Genomic DNA, 20,845 nt, shown 5'->3' on the forward strand with positions numbered 1-20,845 from the left:
TGTCCTTGTACTGTACTCTCATCTGTCCTTTTTGGAGACATAATGAAAATGAAACCGTTCTTGTGCACAGATAGATCAGATGTAGATCAACGTTATTACATTGCTCAACTAGATCGCAATAGACAGCGACAGCTTTTCTCCGCCCCCGCTCCCTGAATCCTTTTGAGTTTTTATGGCCGGAGTTGAACCAGTCTTTCCGACCTGGAATCCGCTTTGCTGCAGTAGTTAATGCGTGGAACGGTTCGAGAAGGGACACCGTCCAGGAACCCGCACCGGAACTTTGTCTGTGGAAAATGGGTACCTGTAGGCTGTTTAGGGTTGCCTAGCTACTTGCACATTAATTGTTGTTGCCAAGCTACTTGCTCATTTAATTCTACATTAATGTGCACATACCAAGCACATTAATGTAGAATTAAAATGATGTCACAGGTGTGTGATTATTGGGTTTTTAAAAATGGCTTGAAATATGAATCATCCAATCAGGAAGACGCATGTTCTGCAAAATCAATATGTAAAAACTAAAGAATGCAAATATTGTAGATGAATAAGAAGGATAAATCATACATACTGTGAACCGAAGCAGAGAGAATGAGATCAGGAGCAACAGAAATAGGCCAGGATGAGTCTCTGCTCTCTTTAATACATTCAACCCTTTCAATAAATAATAAGTGTCAATTTCGAGACCTTCAGCACCTCATAAACTCATGGCAAGGGTCAGTCGCTGCAATATGAGCTCAGATTAAAGTTTAAATGGGAGACTCACATCACACAAAGTGAAAATCCACAACCACAGAGTCCAGTCAAAGGTAGCGGTGCATTCTGGGAGATTCTAGGCTATTGATTGTTCTTCCTTTGATTCTTTGACAATGCACAGAAAACCATCTTTCACCGTTGAAGGGCGCGAGAGGACCAGGCGACATTTTAAGTTGTTGTTTTATTATGTTTTATATAGCAGTCGGCAGAAAGGCCACTGCTGCTCGTCTTTTTTTGTTGTTTCTATTTATTTTGTGATTAAACTTTATGTTGACCGTTTTCTGGTTCCCGTCTCCTTCTTCCCTGGACTTGAATTTTGGTACAATACTCTTTAAAGATGCAAAGAGGCTAAGTTCACCTTAGTTGTCAAGCCTTCTGACAAAGCCTCATCAAGAAAATCACGTTTAGTTTTGCAAGGCATAAAAACATATGTAGATGTTTTATCTTTCATACCTTCATAGAGCCAGTCGCTTAGACCGTTGAAAATCACACCCTCTTTCCCAGTAGAAACAAGACGGATGGATCTGTTCTCCACAGTGGCCCGGTAGTAGATGTTATTCTCAAATATAAAAATCTAGAGAAATGGACAGAAACACAAACACATTGCAATCAAAATTTGATGGATAGGCCAGGAGGGCTTTACTGGTGATGACATTTACTGTGTGCATGGAGAACTTTAAAGGGGTTACAGTTTTTATTATTACACCCTCCCCCCCCCCCAGGTGTAACAGTTCTTTTTTTGCTCAGACACAGGCTGCAGGTTTGCTGTTGTGTCAAATATAGTTGTTAACAGCAAATTCAGTGTCTTTATTATTATTATTATTATTATTACTACTTTTAAAGGGGGGGGGGGGGGGGTACAATGGTGTTTCATGTATTCAGAGTTGTTAAAGAGATGGATTCTCATGCTAAACATGGGCAAAGTTTAAAAAAAATATTTTGGACGAATAACGGAGAATTTCTGTGCCGAAAATCTTACTTCCAGGTTGGTGCAAGTTTCGGCTGTTTTTTTTTTCGATCGTGGGTCTAATGACGTAGATCAGAGTGGAACTCCTTATATGAGCATTTTTCTCGGAAAAGCGCGCCCGCGCACACGTCGACTAGAGGAGAGCGAGACCGCGCACATCAACGTGCTTCAACAGGAAATCGTCGGCGCCCGCGCTGCATAGGATTTGTTCAAGAATGTCTCCAAAAAAGTGTGTATTTGGATGTGAGGGAAAGCTTACCGTGTTCAGCTTTCCAAAGAACCCAGTGTTACAGGAACAGTGGATGCAGTTTGTCTTTCCGGGGCAGCAACGGAGTGTACCAATAGCGGTTGTGTTCTGGTCATTTCAGTGACAAATGTTTTATTAACAAGGCCCAGGTCGACGCTGGATTTGCAAATCGTTTGCTATTAAAAAGTGGAGCGGTCCCAGTGATAAAAGACCCCATTCATGTAAGTACAACTGAATCAGATTTCTGTCTTTTGCTCTACCGCTTGACTCTATAGCTCCGCCTCCAGGACCTCGGCTTTTCCCGGAGAGAATCGGAAAGCTGTTTTTTCTTTTAAAATTATAATAAAACTAAACACTTTTTGGAGATATTAAGGATGCACTACTACTCTATAGGTACTCAAGATTAACATGAGATTAGGTGAAACTGTGCATGTTATGTACCCTTTAAGTGTGCCACTCAATCTGTTGAGTTCAGAATAAAATAATCAAAAAATCCTGTTAAAAATCTTGTTCTAACATCAGGATTCTTTCCAAGGATCCACAGAACAACAGCTTTGGTCAAATTTAAATGTGAGTACTTCTGCTTTTTGTGACTAATCGTATTGTTCTTGCTTTCATGGCATGCCAAGTGTTTGATAACCGAACAGGCATTTTTATGTACGTAACAAAGTTTTTGAGTCGTTTTTGCATTTAAGTCTAAACTCTTTTTTTGACAGGGGAGGTTTTCAGTTCTGAAAGTTATTGTGTTCATAGTACAGTTTGACTGAGAGAGCTAATGCAGGCCCTGTCCCAAATGGCACACTTCATATGCACTTTCGGTCTTGTGGACTTACAATGGCTGCCGCGTACACTTGTCCATTAAGTCCATGAGAACGCAGGGTGTCATATTTAGTCATTTTAGGTTTCAGATGGGTGCTCGTGAGCACCCCCTTTGTGGTCAATATGCACCCAAGATGCACACTTTTTCCGAACCCGCACTGAAGCGAGCTCCGCAGCAGACTTGTTCCCGACAGTCGAAGTGGCGTTCTGTCACGAAAGTGCGGACTCAGAGGAAGGCCCTTTAAGGTGCCATTTGGGACAGGGCCCAGATTCAAAGGTGTCTTTCCATGTAAAGCCTGGTTCACACGGCAGGATAATTAGGCCGATTTTAGCCCCAATTCATCCCTTCCGACAATCTTAAGGATACTCCGATTATCGTAAAATAATCTGATCAGATATTCCTGCCGTGTGTGGTGTGTTAAGACTGCTCTCGTCTGCTCGGAAGGACGTCGGGACCGCTCCGATCTCAAATTGGGGATATCCAACATGTTGGATTGTTTTGGCCCGATTTCTCCTCGTGTGTGGTGTTCCCCGGGGACAAACGAGCACGCAGCCTGCGTGGCGTGTAGATTTTTCCTTTCATCCATTGGCTGCTCTATAGTATTTTATCACGCTATCATTCATTCAAGTGCTAACTTTACTTTATTTATAAAGCACTTTACAACTGCACCTGCAGACCAAAGTGCTGTACAATCAGCAGCTTAAAAACAAACAACACATAAAGACAACATGCAACTTGAGAATACAGATACTAGCCCAACCTCTCAAAAGGTTGTCGGACTAAGAAACAAGCGCGATAAAACGCGAAAATAAGAACTTAAATCTGTACTGGTGGCACGCTGTCTGTAAATCTCCTCTCTGTGTGATAGCCTACACACACACACACAGGACTCATGCGCACAGAATGCGCCGCTTCTGACAGCGCGCAGCCGCATTGAGTTCTCTTTCACGCGGACAAAAACACACAAAAGTATGCCAAAATGTTCACTTTGTAGAGTATCCTCGTAAGCACAGTATTAAATTACGTTAGATCTCGAGGGATTTTGCGAGATTTCCCGTCTGACCTGGGAATGCTGGGGAGTCAAATCGGTTTGTGTGTGATGTGTAGATTTTGCCGTGTGGCTGCGCACCACACACTGTACGACCAAAACTGTTAGACCCGTGATTTTTTATCGCCGTGTGTGCGGTCTCTCAGGTTTGGAAAATCGTCCGACAATTTTAAAATCGTCCCCTAGTGAACCAGGCTTAACTTACAGGCTTTTACACAAACTGTAATTTTTCTTTGGGATTGAGTGCCAGTATCCAAGTTAAGATCATCTCTTGAGCATTAAGATTAAGAGTCACCTGATGGCTTCATTTATGAAACAACCTCCACAGCACCATCTTTAAAATAACCTCTGCACTCAGAAATGAAATGAAACATATTCCATGCTTAAGATAATATAAGAGAAGAGGGTCCTGAGAGAAGATGACAGGACATTTTGACTTTTAAAAGGAAAACCTTCCAGCAGAGAACACTTTAAGCAGACCAAATCCAAGAGCCTTCACACATGTTTAAAATTTTGGACCAGCAGCAAGAAGCTCATTTGGACATAAAGCAATAATTTCATTTATTTACTATTTGTCTTTATTTCTTTTTTGGCACAGCAACTTTTTGTTGTTTATCTCTTCACATTAAACTATTCAAACAGAAATAGTTTTCCCTGAAAAGGTCAGGTCAATTTGTGTCTCAGACATACTTTGCCTGAATTCAATCTTGCCTGAATCAAACATGTCAGTTTGACAATCTCTGTAGAAATTAAAGAGCAAATTGCCTAATGTTTTTTCAGCTAACCCGACAGTCCTCTGAGAAATCTATATCCCCAGATAGGAATGTCTGTGACTGCAGTATTGTATTTTTTCCCCAGCACTTCTCATTTAATTTGACCTTCATCGAATACTGTAATTAAAGCTAATTTTCTTGTTGTTCTTCCAAGTGCAACTTCATTACATATTTAGATCTTTCCGCTAATGTTATGGCTAAAATATCTGTTAGTGGTTCCATTACTGCAGTCAGTTAATTCATGTATTCCTTTAATGATACAAATATATATCATATATTAAGTTTAGTTTATTTCAATGGGTGTCACAGTGCATCAATCACATGTCACACATTTTGGGGTTGCAACTACTAATACACTACAAAGAAAGATTTGAGAGGCTGTTCCACAACACTCAAAACCCTAATAAAAGGCATTTATTTTGTATAGAAATCTGACTTGTAATTCCAATTAACAATAACCATAGACATGCAGACTTTTAATGCCCTTTAGCAATGCCATGCACCTTATTACATTTATTTTAAACAGAAAATGGCTGGAGTAAAATTTTGGCACCTGGACCAGGTCAATACTCTTGAATTTATTACACTGTCATCAGTACGTGTGGGTGCTTGTAAACAAACCGTTGGCTGTAGAAAGGGATCTGTCAATTTTTTACGTGTTGTGAATCCATTTTTTTTTTCTATCATGTTTGCAAAAATATATACTGTTGCAAGCTGACCCAACTCAAATCAATGGAAACAGAGTCCAGTTTGATCATGAACATCTTGATGCTGTTTTTACGTGATGTTTTACTTGGAGTTCATGTACTGCACTGAGTGTTAGGAGTGTTGATAACATATCAGACTATTGACAGCGAACTAGCTCAGGAGAAGCATTGATTTGTAATCTCTTCTTAAACACACCACAGTCACTTCAGGCTGCACTGGATGACACACACTGATTTATTCAGGCATGTTTGAGGAACAGTAAACAAAGCAAACTCAGAGTATCTGCGTAATTTTCATTGCAAATGTAAACAATTTAAAACCAAATATATATCAAAAGGTGTTTTCTGAGTTTCATGCATGCTTAATTGTATTGAATATAGATATCCTTGTTGTAGTGTATTTCAACTTCTTTATACTTCCTTCTCTTGCCTGCTCCTGCAAAATGTCACGTTCATTTGTAGATTCATTAAAAGTGATAGCAAATATTTTTGAGGGGTATGAAGCACCTGATAAACATGCTCAGTTGTGATTCATTGGACCATAGGCCTGGACTATTTACGTTGTGTCACAGGAGTCACAGGATAACTATGTCATTGGTCCTGCCTTTTGTTCACACAGGAAGCTCTCCGGGCCTGATCCCAGCAATGTTACTAGGTCCCTATGCCAGGATCGATCCCGTGATCAATCCCAGGACGCGTTTGTGTTCACACAGAAGGCACTCTAGCAATCCTATGGCAATTTTCTGGGATCAACGCTCTGTGTGAAAGGGGCTTCAGATAAAAGTACAAAAGCTGGGGCGTACACTTTTGTACCTAAAGAGTGCATATTAGTACCTCAAAGGTACATAATGGTACCAAAAGTGTGCATATTAGTACCCAAATGGTACATGTTAGAACCTTTTTAAAGGGTAGAGTCTGAGTGACAGCTTTTTTTTCTGACAGTGTATAATATATAGACGTGTAATATATAGTGTATAGATGGCTTGAAATGAGTTTTAATGTTGGTTCCAAAACACTATAAAGTGGAGCTGTATGGTAGTATACAAGTCTCATGGTAACTTTAAAAATAATAACAGGGACGCAGTGTGAATATTATAAAAGCAAGCAATCTCCATAAACATCTGTGATTCAAACACATTCCCATTTCATCCATGAAATGTTGCTCCATCGAATGGAAAGAAATGGCTTTCTGATATTGACAATAAAAACCAGAGCAAACACAACTGAAGAAATCCTGAAAAACTCTTCTGCCAGGCCAATGAAAATGTGCAGCCCATGAATATATAATGAGCTGGCTTAATTTCCATTCAAGGTGTTCTGAACTGACAGCTCATCTGTACTGACAAAAGCTGAGATTCTCAAAACAAGTCTACACATACAGAGAAGAGACGGAGTCTTCACATACAGAATACGGTTTGTGTTTGAGGTAAGCGTTTTATGATGCATATGTTTAAACATGCATGTTGAGATGCATAATGCCACTGTTCCCTTTTCCCTTTCCTTTGTTCCCTTTTCCCCAGCTTCTAGTTAGTCTCCTAGGTTACTCATTGTTTCATTAGTCATGTCAGCTGCCTTGTTTCTTTGATTAGTTCACTGTTATTTAAGTCCTGTGATTTGTTCAGTTCTCTCAAGGACGCTTTACAATGAATATGCAACAAGAAAGGGATAACACCAATAGGGTAGACAATGAGGACAAACATCATCATCATCATCAAGGCCTTTTGCAGCGCAAGCGCCGATCTAAACGATGTCTAGCATGCCGTCTATCTGTGCAAAAGCTAATGTAAGCTTGGCATGACAGAGTCATGTCCTCTGTCAGCGCAGACCGCCAAGCTGCCCTGTCTTCCGCAATATGATGCCATCGGTCAGGGTTGATGTTAAAGACATTCATATCCCGCTTGATGACATCCTTGAAACGGAGCTTGGGTCGGCCACGAGGGCGATGTCCAACAGCTAACTCCCCATTGAAGATGGATTTTGGGATACGTTCATCCGGCATACGACGCACATGGCCGATCCACCCAGACGTCTCCTCCGGATTGCGGTGTACATGTCACTGCTGTTAGTGAGCTTCAGTACAGTGGTGTTCGGGACCCGATCCTGCCATGACAGGCCAAGGATCTGTCGTAGACAACGGAAGTGGAAAGCATTAAGCTTGTGCTCCTCCCGCCGGTATGTAGGCCACGTTTCACTTCCATATAATAAAACAGAGAGCACACAGGATTCATATACGCGCACCTTTACTTTGAGAGAAAGGTGGCTGTTGTTCCAGACACGAGACTGAAGACGCCCAAAGGTTGTTGAGGCACGACCGATCCTGGTATTTAGTTCAGCATCAAGGCTGTTGTTTGCTGTCAGAGTTGAGCCGAGACTTAAGAATGATTACATTCGGAAAATGAGTGAGTTTTGAGTAATTATTTAAATTCAGAAATATTATTAACACAGCAGAGTGATCGGGGAGATAATTCCACAATTTAGGTGCAACAACACTGATTGATCTGCCCCCCATTGAAGAGAGGCAATGCCGAGGGACAACGAGAAGGCCAGAGTCAGATGATCGTAGTAAGTGAATTGGGGTGTAGATGAGGAGCAGTGCAAAGAACCAAGCCGTGCAAAGATTTAAAAGTGAGCAGGAGAATTTTGTATTTAATACGATAAGCCACTGGAAGCCAGTTGAGATCAAACAGAATTGGGGTGATATGAGCAGAACGCTTGGTATGGGTAAGTATTCTAGTAGCAGAGTTTCGAATATTTAGTAATCTGGAAATGGAGCTGGCAGGTAACAACTAAAAAGGGCATTGCAGTAATCAAGAAGTGATGAGACAAATGCATGGATGACAGTTTCAGCATCTTTGACAGTGTTGAAGCTGGGGAATGTGACGCAGGTGAAAGAACGCAGATTTTGTAATAGAGTTAATCTGAGCCTGAAAAGAGGGAGAGGAATCGAAAATAACACCTAGATATTTAACAGTACTTGATGGTTTGATGTGAATACCAACAATCTCACAGGTGAAATCAGTAGAAATATTGCTAGTGAGTGACGGAGTTCCAATAAAAATGATCTCAGTTTTGTCCATGTTGAGTTTCAGAATATTTACATTAAGCCAATCTTTTATTTCTTGCACACAGGCAGAAATGTTGTCGGTTAGGGCAGATAGAGCAGGTGTACAGATAGAGTATAATTGGATGTCATCAGAGTAAAAGTGATAATTAAAGCCATGACGGTGTAAGATCTGACCCAGAGGTAATATGTAAATTATGAATAATAATGGCCTGAGAACAGAACCCTGGGGGACACCTTGCTTCGGGGGGACAGTAAGTGATCCTGAAAATCAGAAAATTTCTGATTTCAGAAAATCCTGTACTGAAATGTAGAATTGTCGGTCTGTTACAAGTGTAGTTTCAGTACTTTTAAGTGGGCGAAAACCAGATTGAAAGGGATCAAAAGATTATTTTCGACAAGAAAAGCCTGAAGCTGGGAGGCAACAGTGCTTTCCAGTAATTTAGCAAGGAAGGGTAAATTTGAAATAGGACGATAATTAGATATAACTGAGGGATCAAGATTCTTCTTTGAAGGTTTCTTAAGAACAGGGGTAACTAGAGCAGTTTTAAGTGGCAGAAGTAATGAAGCACAGGCAAGAGATGCATTGATGAAGTCGTTTCTTTGATTAGTTAGTAGTCAGTAGTCTGTTATTTAAGCCCAGTGTTTTGTTCAGTTCTTTGTCCGTTCTCGTCCTACAAAGTTTGGTTGTTCGCTGTTTTCTGATGCTGAGATTGAGAGTTTTTTGTAAAATTTTGGTTTTGTAAATAAAAGACTGCTACTTGTAAATCCTGCACTTTAATTTCATCCTGCTTCAACCAAACAGTGACAAGTATAAATTATTCAATGTATTTATTCTCCCTTGATTCTGGAAATCAAAACAATGCTAGAGCCTTTATGTAAACAGGTCACGTGCTGCGTTTGTCCAGTCAGTAACAGCGACACTGCAAATATCCAAATAAGGACTCTAACCCAGGGTTTAGGAATGTGAAGTGTGAAACGGCAGTTTATGAACACCCAGGATTAACTGTTAACCCCGAGTATAGTATGATCAGTGTGAAACATGAATAAATATAACCCAGGATTCCTTTTACCCAGGGTTTAGAATGACCCAGGGTGAACTATTTCAAGTATGAAAAGCCATATATACTAATAAACACATTTAAACTATTTTTAGTTTAATTCAATTAAAACAATGGCTTGAAGCATTTAAGTATTTCTCAATGAAGTAGTTTCTTCTTCAAAGTAATTATTCAAATAATTAGTCAGTAAGAAATACACTTAGAGCAGTGAGTGATTTTTTCTTTTTGGTAAATATTGTTGTTTGATTAATATTCTCACCATAATAGACAGCAGCAGGTCTATTATGCTGCATTTACACAGTGCAGAGATCTGGTATTTTGACATAAATCTGATTTGTCTTCATATCGCATGTTTACAATCACTGAAGACAAACCAAGTGGGTTTACACCAATACCTCGCCAAGATGAGAAATTACCCAAGAAGTACATCTGAATGTTTACAAATGCATTTCCGTGATGCGTAGCCATTATTCTCAGAGCACACATGCAAATTCGCAAGTGAGCGCTTGACTGAAGCTGCCTGTCAGTCACATTTCAAATTGAGTTGGCACTTGTACTACTGATACCAAAGACTTCAGATATACAAATATGGTATTACTATTAATGGGTGAAAGTGCAATAATCCTTTTAAATAAAAGAGCCAATAGCTAATCAGTAAAGTCATTGGGTCACTGCCGCTGCCTTTAGAAGCTTCGGTTGGTATAGAAATAGTCAATGTTCTGAGACACGCTTAGGACTGCAAATGTGCATTAGGCTGCAAATGCAGTTTTTTGACAGTTGATGGCAGATTTCATTGGTATTTCAAATATGAAATTTAATTTTAAGCTTGGTGAACAGCTCTGGATAATTTGATGTTTCCGAGGGACTTTGCTGAATCAGTTACCGGCAAGTTCCCTTTCTATATACGGTGAAACATTTTAATAAATGGGACATTTCATGTAATTTTACAGTAAAAATTTTTTTTTTTTGGGAAACGAAAAGAACAAGTCACCTTATAATTTACAATAAATTGACATTCTCAACATTTGATGGTTTTTAATTGAAATAACTATGTTTCCTCTTAGTTTTTTTCTTATCAGTTATGTACATTAGAGTTTTATCTTAATTTTATTTTGTTAAGATATTATTTACCTAGTATCTAGTATCTACCTCACCTTGTGGAAAAGCTACTTGTGATGAGCGTTGATTCATCCTGTGGTTTTCTCTTTACCGCCCTGTGTGTTTTTTTGGATGTCAGTGTATTATAAAGGTACAAAACAAATTTTAGTGCTCTGGTAGGTTGGTCTATTAACATTATATAAGTTAATGGAATGTATGATTTTTAAACAGTGCTAATTTAGTATATATATATATATATATATATATATATATATATATATATATATATATATATATACTGTATATATATTATTACATTTTGTAGTAATATTTAGAATTATATTATACAAATTTCACTTCTCATTTTAAGTTAAGTTTCATTTTAAGTATTTTTATTGTTTGTGTAATTTTTATTAGTTTTTTTTTTTATATTACTATTTAGGTTTACTATTACTATTGATTCAATTTAATATTAGTAATATAATTTTCATTTAATTTAATGTTATTTTTATATTTTTAGTTTTTATTTATTTCCAATTAGTAATTTTAGTGCTTCAACATTAACACTTCATTAACTTTATTAACACAATTAACAGTGATCAACACATTCAGTTAGATGCAAAGACAACATTTCTCATTTTCTTTTTCTTTCATATTTACTGTATATTTTATTTTTTTAGCTTTATTTCAATTAACAAAAATGCTTTTAATGGTTTTAGGTCTAGTTAGGGAAATAACCCTGCTTTTTAACTGTAAATTTGTCTGTAAAACCTTACATTTTGCTATGGAAAAGCTCTGGCAACCACAGCTTTTTACAGTAGATTCGTTTTTACAGTGTGGGAAAAGTCATGTTTACCAGCTGCTGGCCTCGCGGTCCCCATCCTGCATACTGCAGGTGAGCGTTTCGCACTTCTGGAGGGTTCAGGATCCACGTTTCCCTGTGAAAGAGAAGCAAAGACATTACTAATCAACTAGTTGGTGGTGGGATGACAAGTGGACTAGTTGACCATTCTGACCCAGACAAACTGACAGGCAATCAGTCAAACATTCATGCCTTCAGAGGGCTAACAGAGAACACTTCCTCTATGTGGTGCAGTGGAGCGTGTGCCAACAGATATTGATTTCATCGCAGTGTACTACACAGCCCAACACAACAGCACGGCGAATAAAGCACCACGAGGGAATTCCTGTGGCAGGAAATCTAACAGTGATAGTATATCCCAGTGTGCTGTTAAATCCGGCTGGAGCACTGGCCCAGCGCTGTGTCAGCATCTGTTCCATCTGACAGAGCTCATAAATATAGATGCTTTATTCTGCTGCTTGTTATAAAGGCACTGTGCAACGCAGGCCCAAAAATTACAGGTGACACGAGCTGTATGTCTCTGTGCTAATCACAGGACAGATGTGTTGGTCTGACCACATGGTAGCAGAATGGAAAGATTCAGTCCTCTGAGTGGCTTTGACACATGAATTGTGCAGCAAAACGCTGCATCGATGTTTTCCTCGGTTGTATAATGACAAATGGATTCTGTAAACTAATGCGACTGTTATATGAGCTCAGCAACTTACGGAGTTTCCAGGCTGCAAATGATGTAGTCCGCAGTGAAGGAGTGCTCGTAAATCTGAGAGTTTGAACAACACAAACACAAACAAAGAGAAATTAAATTGTTGGAGAACAGCACTTACTTGCACTAAAAGCGCCAACAAAGCTCTAGTAGCAATAACATTTGAGAGGCTATGCACTGCAGTAATTTCACCACAGTTAAAGGGTGATATTATCCAAAAAGTAAAGAGGGTAGATTTTTTTTTTCCATAGTATCACATATCACAGTAACACGCCCCTCGAACGCCGGAACAGCTATGGTGAATGTAAATTACACTAATGTTTGATAAATAATACAATTCGTGGGCTTATGGTTAACAAGTCTGACTGGTAACCCAAAGGTTGCTGGTTTGATTCCAGTACCAGCAAGACATGACTGAGGTTTCCTTGAGCAATGTACTTAACCCCAGTTCGCTCTCCGGGTGCCACAGCATAATGGCTGCCCACTGCCCTGAGTGTGTCACGCTTTGCAGTGTGTGTGTGTTCACTACTCACTACTCCTAATGTGTGTGCACATACTTGGCCTTCACATGTCACTTTCAATTAATGGAATTACAGTACAAAAGTAGAATTTCAGTATTCAATATGAATACTGTTTTCCTGCGCAAATCACTGGATCTATCAATGAATTAAAACATACCTCAAAAATACAATAAAGATTTAATGACTTGAATACATTTCTATTGCAAACATACATATTTTTTTGTATGAAGTTTCTGAAGTCAGACATGTCAGGTTGGTACATCTGTCCTGATATAATAAAGAAGAAAAAAGCTAAAGTAATACAATTCTTGCAAATAAAACCTTATTAAGTGCTTTATTATTATTCCTTAATATTAAATATATGATACAGCCCCCAATAATTATTTTAATTAATTATAAATTAAATATACGTAGATATTTACATTGAAAATATATTAAAAATGTGATTATTATTTTTTACGTTATATTATAAAATAAAATAATTCCATTAAGCATGCTTTAATTTAAACGATTGTTGAAAATCATATAAATATTCTTTAAAAACATTGGTAAATAACTACCACAAAAATGAATAAGATGTTTCCTGAACTTAAGTGTGCAACAAGGAATCCTCTCTGTTTTAACTTGAATATTGTGGTTTGGAGCAGGATTATGAAGGAATGGTTCCTTTGACATTTGATAACATCTTTGACATTTTTGACCACTAAATGACTCTTCCACTCAACATTACATTATCCTCTCAGTAGGCTGCATCTTGGTGCAGAAATAATATAATTCAACTTATGTGTGGTCACAATCAGATTTCAGAGCCTGAGCTATCTAATTTAATAAAACGCTAATCCACCGTTGTTAAAGAAGGCAGGAGCGCTGTTGTTTCTCTCTGAGGACAGTGTCAACATCTGTCTGTGAGCCAGAGGGCTGACCGCAGCATATGCTCAGCACTGACGTGAGCTTGACACGTGTGCTGTAGCAGAGCTGTTAATACTGTCAAAGATTAACATTCAACACCTGTACTCACCATCACCCTATGTCTTACAGATGCTGAGAGATGGAGAGCTGCTTTGTGAAGGGGGCGTTATGAATGTGAGTGTGTGAGTGTTGTGTGTGTTTGTGTGTGTGTGTGCGTGCGTAGGCAATGACAGCTGGGGGACGAGGTTGTCATCCATCAAGCTGATGTTGAGACGGGCACTGAATAACAAACTAGAAGCAGCGCTCACACTCTTTCCTTTAGCTCACTCTTTCTTGTCATATGTGTGTGAAGTGCTCTGGTGTCGCTGTCCCAGTGCTATGACACCTTCTCCTCCAAGGCAAATCAGGACAAAACGAAGATTGTTTGGGAGTTCAAACAGCTTGACAAAGCAAACTGTCTGGAAAAGTTTGCTCTGGCTGAACAAACACCTTCAAACTACCATTGGTCTTTGGTGATGACGTAACAACGTGGGTGTGGCTCTGAGACTCCGCCTTCTTTGACATGAAAATCCTCTCCGGTTCATTTCTTCTGCTCTGTCCGTCAAGGTCAGACGAGTAAAAACATGAACTGGAGAACAGCTTTATAGTAGAAATTGACACAGTTTGTTCATGTTTGATACTGTAATGCTGCTAACTTTTAAACAATCTATTGTTTTTTGACGTGAATTGTGATCGCTATGATCAGATGCTTTCTAAATTGCTGTTTTCTCACCGTTGTAATTTTTGTTGTGTGTTTATTTTGTTATTGAAAGCAGAGCGTGTAATACATAATTACATGTTCATCTAAACATCGGTCTCAGCAGTGTGAGCAGCATTGGACGTTAGTTAACAGTATTTCACTGGTCATGTTACGCATTTCAAATTCACCCCTAATAATAAGAACGAAAAAGAACTTTGCCGTGAGTATATCGGGGCCTTTAGCTTGAACACTGTGGTTTGGAACAGGGTTATTGTCCAACACTAAAACTAAACTATTAATTTTTAAAACTATTAATAACATAAACTATTAATTTTAAATATTTTAAATTAAACTGAAAAATAAGAGTTACACAAAATAAATGGCAGGATTGATCTGAAATGAAAAGACATTCAGTAACATCTTTGACATGGATAATGTGTCAGGGTTCTGCCCTGGCAGCCTTGTCTGTGTTGTCTTTGTTTCATGTTTCTAAGGCTGCGTTTACACTTGGCATTAACATGCGACCTGTATCCGGATGTTGTCCACATACACATTGAAAAGGCAAGTGTAAATGCGCTTCTGATCGGAATGTTAGTAGTCGAGGACGCATTGTGATCGGATCTCAGTGTAATGTAAACACAATCCAGCCATCGTGTCTGCATTCACAGGTGGACGTCACACCTGTGAATGCAGGTGTGACGTCACCCCCCGTCAAATATTAATAATAAAACAATTAAAATATATACATTTTTAAATAAACAAATAAAATGTACAGGTAGTTTTAAAGATACAAAACTATAAAAGACAATTTGACCAAATTTATGAAAATGAACTGGTATTGATAACACATTATCTGTGTATAATAGTATAATCCATTCCTAAATACAATATTTTCTTTCGACTATGACTTTTCCATGTAATCGGTTAAAAATAATTTATGGTCAATACAATTAATTGTAAGCAAATTAAATCATTTGAAACTGAACAAAACTATAATATAGAAATGTCCTTTATATTTTAACTTGTTATTAATTTCTAAATCTGGAAATGGCAGTTCACTAAAATTCCCTATTATTTCCAGGATTTCTATTACTTTGGGAACTTTTTGGAGCGTCTCCTCTTGAATTGTTACCTAGCTAGCAACACCTGCGGGTAATTCCCACAATCAGATTTCAGAGACACACTGTATAATACAATATGAAAAGAGAGGGGGATGATGGTGGAATAGAAGTTGAGTTCGGACCAACCAATAAAACCAAGTGTGAAAACAGACTCTGTCCTTCTTTCTCTCAGCTGGCAAGTAGGTGTGTGTGTGTGTGTGTGTGTGTGTGTGTGTGAGAGAGAGAATGTGTGCTCGGTTTCTATCACTCCAGCGGGGTGTATTTGGTTCTGGTGAGGCGGTGGAGTGTGGCGGCCCTTTCACATCGTGCCATGATTACTTTCATCTTAACACACACATACAACACCCAAATAAACACAGGTCTCACCGGCTGCACGTTGTAGGCCAGCAGAACGAGTTTCATATCTGGGGAAACCTCATATTTGCTGGCTTTGTACATTTCCTGGAAAGTGAACAGAGAAAAGGTATATGAGACTTTTAACAAGCATAATTTCATTACCATTATTCCTTAAATGATTGTGATAGATTGCATTGCACAGACACTGAGAGAGTGTGGCATTAATCAGAGCTGCAACTCTTTGATTCTGAACAAACATCATGTTCTTTGTCCTTTCCTCCACTCTTTTGCATCCTGCCAGTCCCACTTTAACGATCTGAGGCTGTTAATGAGCTACACAGAACATTGCTCTAATGATGGATGCTTTCAGCTCTATTAAAAACAACAGAAGTGTCAGCACAATGATCTGTTGTATGACACGGTGGAGTAATTTATTCTGCAGAGCAGGGTTGTAAAGGTATGAGATTTTCACGGTATGATAACCGTCTCAGAAAATATCATGGTATTAAACGATCAGTCATTATTATTTTCATCAGTTAAAATGACCGTTAAATGAATGAAAACAGTTTTTTTTAGTTGAACAAATACTTTATTATAACACACTTGAAACCATTTGTTTGTTTTGTTTATTCAAATTTCAATAACTAATCAATTCAATTTAATAGTTGATTATGGATTACATTAATAACTTATTTTTTCATTAATAATTTATAAAACTTAAGAATAATAGAGTCCTATGAAATGTATGTTATTCAGAAAATATTTCTTTTTCTTTTTATGATTTAATACAAATATATTATCATGCATAATGCATAAAACTAACAATTATATAAATGTTTCAAAATGTAATCAAATGGAAATGTAACAACTTTTATCATTTTTTTGGCAAAGTGCTGAAAAAAAAATATTCTTTAAATAATGTATAAATAAATCTGTCACGGGTAGTTATTCTGAACAAAGTGCATGACACAAATAATCTAGGAAACAGTCTTTAATTAAAAAATACTCAAGAAAACAAATTTCAGGACTAGACAAGGCAAAGACGGCAAGAGCGCAGAGAGTATAAATACTAGAACAAATGAGGGAACTAATAAGCTAATTAATTGGACGACAGGTGTAATGAATCAAACAGATCCAGACTAGGAAAACTAAGTCAAATGACAGGGCACACAAGTAAACAGGACAGTGCCCAAAACACAATGAAACAAAGTGAAAACACAGCATACAAGTTACATTAAAATAATGCTACATGTAATAATGTACATGTAATGTCATCACGTTAAAATATAAATTTAGTGCTTTGAAGTGCCGGAAAAAGTGTGATGCACTTGAAAGTCCTTGAAAAGTTTGCATGAACACTGAAATGAATAATGTATATAAACATTCAACTATTTCTGCCACAATACCATGGTTACAGTTACCGTTACTACATTAAATCCATGACTAATGTTAGAGATTTGTGGACTGAAAAACCTTCCATAATGTTTCTCCTAGTTTCCACATCAGCGCTGTTTGATCTGATATCTATGGTTTATAACAGAGAATTCTGCGCTGAATGTGAATGCTTCTCAAAATATCTTGCAGCGATTTTATTAATACTGTGCAAAATTCAGTTAGCAAAATGCGACAATTTGGAGTCCCGATATAGTAAACTAATATATATTTCATTACACAGTTGTTTTTGATTTTTAATGTAAGGCAATCACATTATGACATTATTGTCATAATTAAGTGACTTAATACTTTTTTGGAGTCACCTTAACTGATGAATCATGCACAATAAGAGCAGTAACATTTTATCAAGCAGTTAAACACAGCTTGGATTTCAATGTCTTTAAAGGGTTTCACAATTTTTAGAAGAAAGAGATGGAGAATAAGGAGGATAGTCACTTACAAACTTCCTGTTTGTCACCAGGATTGTGCTTTCGTTGGTCTCCATGTTAAAGCGAACCACATCACCCTCACGGGTACGATACAGAAGCTCATTACCTAAAGGGAGAGGATCAGAGGATGAGAGTTAGTTATTTAAAAAATTAGTTATTCGTGAAATTGCATGAGCCCTGACAGTTCTAATCAGGTTGCTTTAGATCGTCTCTCACTTGAGCTCTGTCAATAATCTAGTCATGAACGTGCCCCTCAGTGCTCTCTAGCTGTACCAGGGGGGCTGATAGTTGAAAAGGAATGATAAAACTTTTCATTTTTATGGCTTTCCACATGTGACGATGACTTTGGCAAGGGCATCAGCAAAAAGCTCTTTGAGAGGTCTGGAATGTAGCACACAGCCCTCAGTGAGAAGAACGCAAAGGGAGCAAACAGCCCCATTGCCAGTTTTAATTGCGGATTAGCGGAATTGTGCGCATAGGCTTCTTTTTTTTTATCTTGCTTGCATAACTAATCGGTGATAAGAAGTGACACAATTACCATCACAATCACATTATAGCTAAAGTGAAAGGCATTGGAAGCTCAGAAGTTCTAATGGGTCAGATTGCGGCGGTCACATGGATCTCAATTAATACTTTTAATGTTTTTTTGTTTTGTTTTTTGCTGTAGATACGTTCAAAATAGAATGAATATGAAGTAAAAATCTGGTATGGACATAAAACATGAGTTGTTTAATGTGCTGCATGATAAATTATAATAGTATAAAGAATGTTTTTTTCTTTTTCTTTTAATGGTTGTTGTATTCCTCTGAAAGTTAAATTTGTTCATTTTATGGTGATTGCTGGGAGAAAGGTGCCCTTTGCTCTGGTATTTCCATGCCTGAAATTGACTGGCGAGCTGATAAGATGCCAGAACAATAATTTGTCTGCTTGACAAATTCCATCCTTTCTCACTTTTCCTCTGACCTGATGTCGGGCCGTGCGTATCAGATCAGAACCTCATCAAGCGTCCTCTTCCCCTCTGCTCTCATTCATCTCTCATACTCTATCCATCACACATTCAGACAGGTGTGCTCTACACACTTCTCCACACATCATTCATTCCTCAGAACTCCTTTAAGCTCATCCCAACTCTCAGTCCCTGTCGCTAACTCATAGATCATTCCAGTTATGAAACTGCTTCTTATGTTCTTTATTTCTAAAAAAAATGACAGGGTGGGGGTTGTAATAAAACCAAATCAGATTTCCTAATTTCCCAAATAGATTATTCAATAATACTACAATTACTGTTACTCATGTTGGGTAAGTTGGGGTGTAAAGTGATTTTGACATTAATCTCACGTTTGCCACTTTTAAATAATATTTTTAAAAAGATGCATTTTAAACCAGAAACATTGGTAGAATTTTCACCATCCCAGATCTAAAGGCTGGAAAACACTGCTGCGAACAGACTTTAAAACACTAGGCATATAAGCTTGTTGACTTCATAATCATATCCTAAACGACTGAAGATCACACACAGATATTCAACTCTTTCCAATCACAACAAACTCATACAGAAACAGGCACATCGCTGCTAGGAGACACACAACAGATGAAAACAAACACATACTGTATGCACAAGAACTGACTGCAGTACTGTAGTTGTTGTGAAGAGTCTTGAGGAAAAAAAAATAGCCAAGCGGCAAGTGCATTTGGATGCGGTCTTGGGTGGGTAGACTCAGTATGCCCTGTACACATTATAACTGGATATATGTTCTAAAATTGGCTCAAAATATCACACGTTTGATATCCTTAGACTTGACGGAATCATAGGGCCCTATTTTAACGATCTGAAACGCAAGTGTCAAAGCGCAAAGCGCATCTATCTATCTATCGTTTGTAATAATATGATTTGCAAAAATGAAAACTGCTGCTTCTGTGTAGATTAGAGAATCAAAGTGTATGCGCGTTGTGCACGCTATACATTATGGTCAAGCATGCGCCCTTAAAATAGCATAATGAACAACGCGCAACGCGCCACTGACTTTAGACTAGGTTTTTTCTGGCCAGTGGCGCAATTGTTTTATGGAACAGTAAAATAGCACCAGGGATTGTTTGCGCCGGAACACGCCTCCTTTTTTGCGCTGAACCGCCCATGGAGCGGAAGTTCATTCCCTAGTTTAGCGACGTGCTTCTGTGGAGGGAAAAGCGCGCTTTGCGCGGGTGCAAAATAGGAATAAAACATGCGTCGGTGTACAAAGTCAATTGCGCTGGGTGCAAGATAGGGCCCATAGTCTGAACTAAAAAACTGGATTCTGCGTCTATCTGTCATGATTCCTGTCTTGTGTTCCTCTTGTCTTGTGTGGACTTTTGTTATTTCCTGTCCTGTGCCATGTTTTGCAGTCCTTTGTAGTTTTTCTTGTTTATTAGTCTCCCCGGGTGTTTCTGATTAACCACGCCCCCTTGTTATCTTGTGTAACTTGTTGCTTGTAGCTGTTTCCTATTCCATGTTCCTGTCCTGAGTTCCGTGTTTCGTTGTTTGCCCTGGATTACCTGTTTGTTTTATTAAAGTGGTGCTTGCATGTGGATTCTCTCTCCGCTTTGTCCTTGCCCCATCGCTACAGAATTATTGTAACGGACTCTTTCTGTTTTGGTTTTATTTTCATTCTGTTCCGGTTTGCCTGAGTTCTGTTTGCTAGTGTTTCCTTAGGAAACTTTCTAATTCACAACAGGATCTTTATAGTGGAAAAAGGTTCTTAAACATGTTCTTCACACTAAGGAAAAAACTGTTTACTGGAAAGTTCTTTGGGGAACTGAAAATGGTTCTTCTATGGCAATGCTGCGAAACCTCCTTTTGAAACCTTTATTTTGAAATGTATAGTGTAGCCTTTTCTATCCCTATTGTAGATTATTGTAGTATTTGCATATTGAATTGTGATGGTCTTCATGCATTTGTTTGCACACTGATTTTTTACTGGTAATTTCTTTCTTACAACTATTTATAATCTCTGCAACAGTTGAATTCTTTACATAGAGCAAAGACTAAAGCTAAACTCACCTAAACCTTCAACAATATTATTTTGCTGCCTCGCAAACACTTGTATTTCCTTTGGGAAATGCAAATCTTGTTCAAATTGATATTTCCCTTGACTCCGTCTGTCATCATGGATGAAACTTTTCGCAAATCTTTTTCTGAGTTTGCCTTATACATAAAAGGATACAAGCAACACTGCCCTAATTTTTGGGGAAAAATAAGG

The 20,845-nt window shown here is 38.1% G+C and overlaps 1 protein-coding gene across 1 annotated transcript in view; it reads right to left on the reverse strand.

The window, feature by feature from the left end:
• Positions 1–20,845, reverse strand: part of dpp6a (dipeptidyl-peptidase 6a) — a 202,992-nt gene that overhangs the window by 46,229 nt on the left and 135,918 nt on the right. The window contains exons 4-8 of the mRNA XM_081352579.1: positions 17,621–17,715; positions 15,757–15,831; positions 12,105–12,157; positions 11,392–11,473; positions 1,207–1,327 (exon numbers count right to left, since the gene is read on the reverse strand). Of these exons, the coding sequence (XP_081208705.1) occupies positions 1,207–1,327; positions 11,392–11,473; positions 12,105–12,157; positions 15,757–15,831; positions 17,621–17,715 (426 nt within the window). The remainder of the gene's footprint in view (positions 1–1,206; positions 1,328–11,391; positions 11,474–12,104; positions 12,158–15,756; positions 15,832–17,620; positions 17,716–20,845) is intronic.

The sequence above is a fragment of the Scardinius erythrophthalmus genome (genome assembly GCF_964197995.2).
Source record: "Scardinius erythrophthalmus genome assembly, chromosome: 22".
NCBI classification, from domain to species: Eukaryota; Metazoa; Chordata; class Actinopteri; order Cypriniformes; family Leuciscidae; genus Scardinius; species Scardinius erythrophthalmus.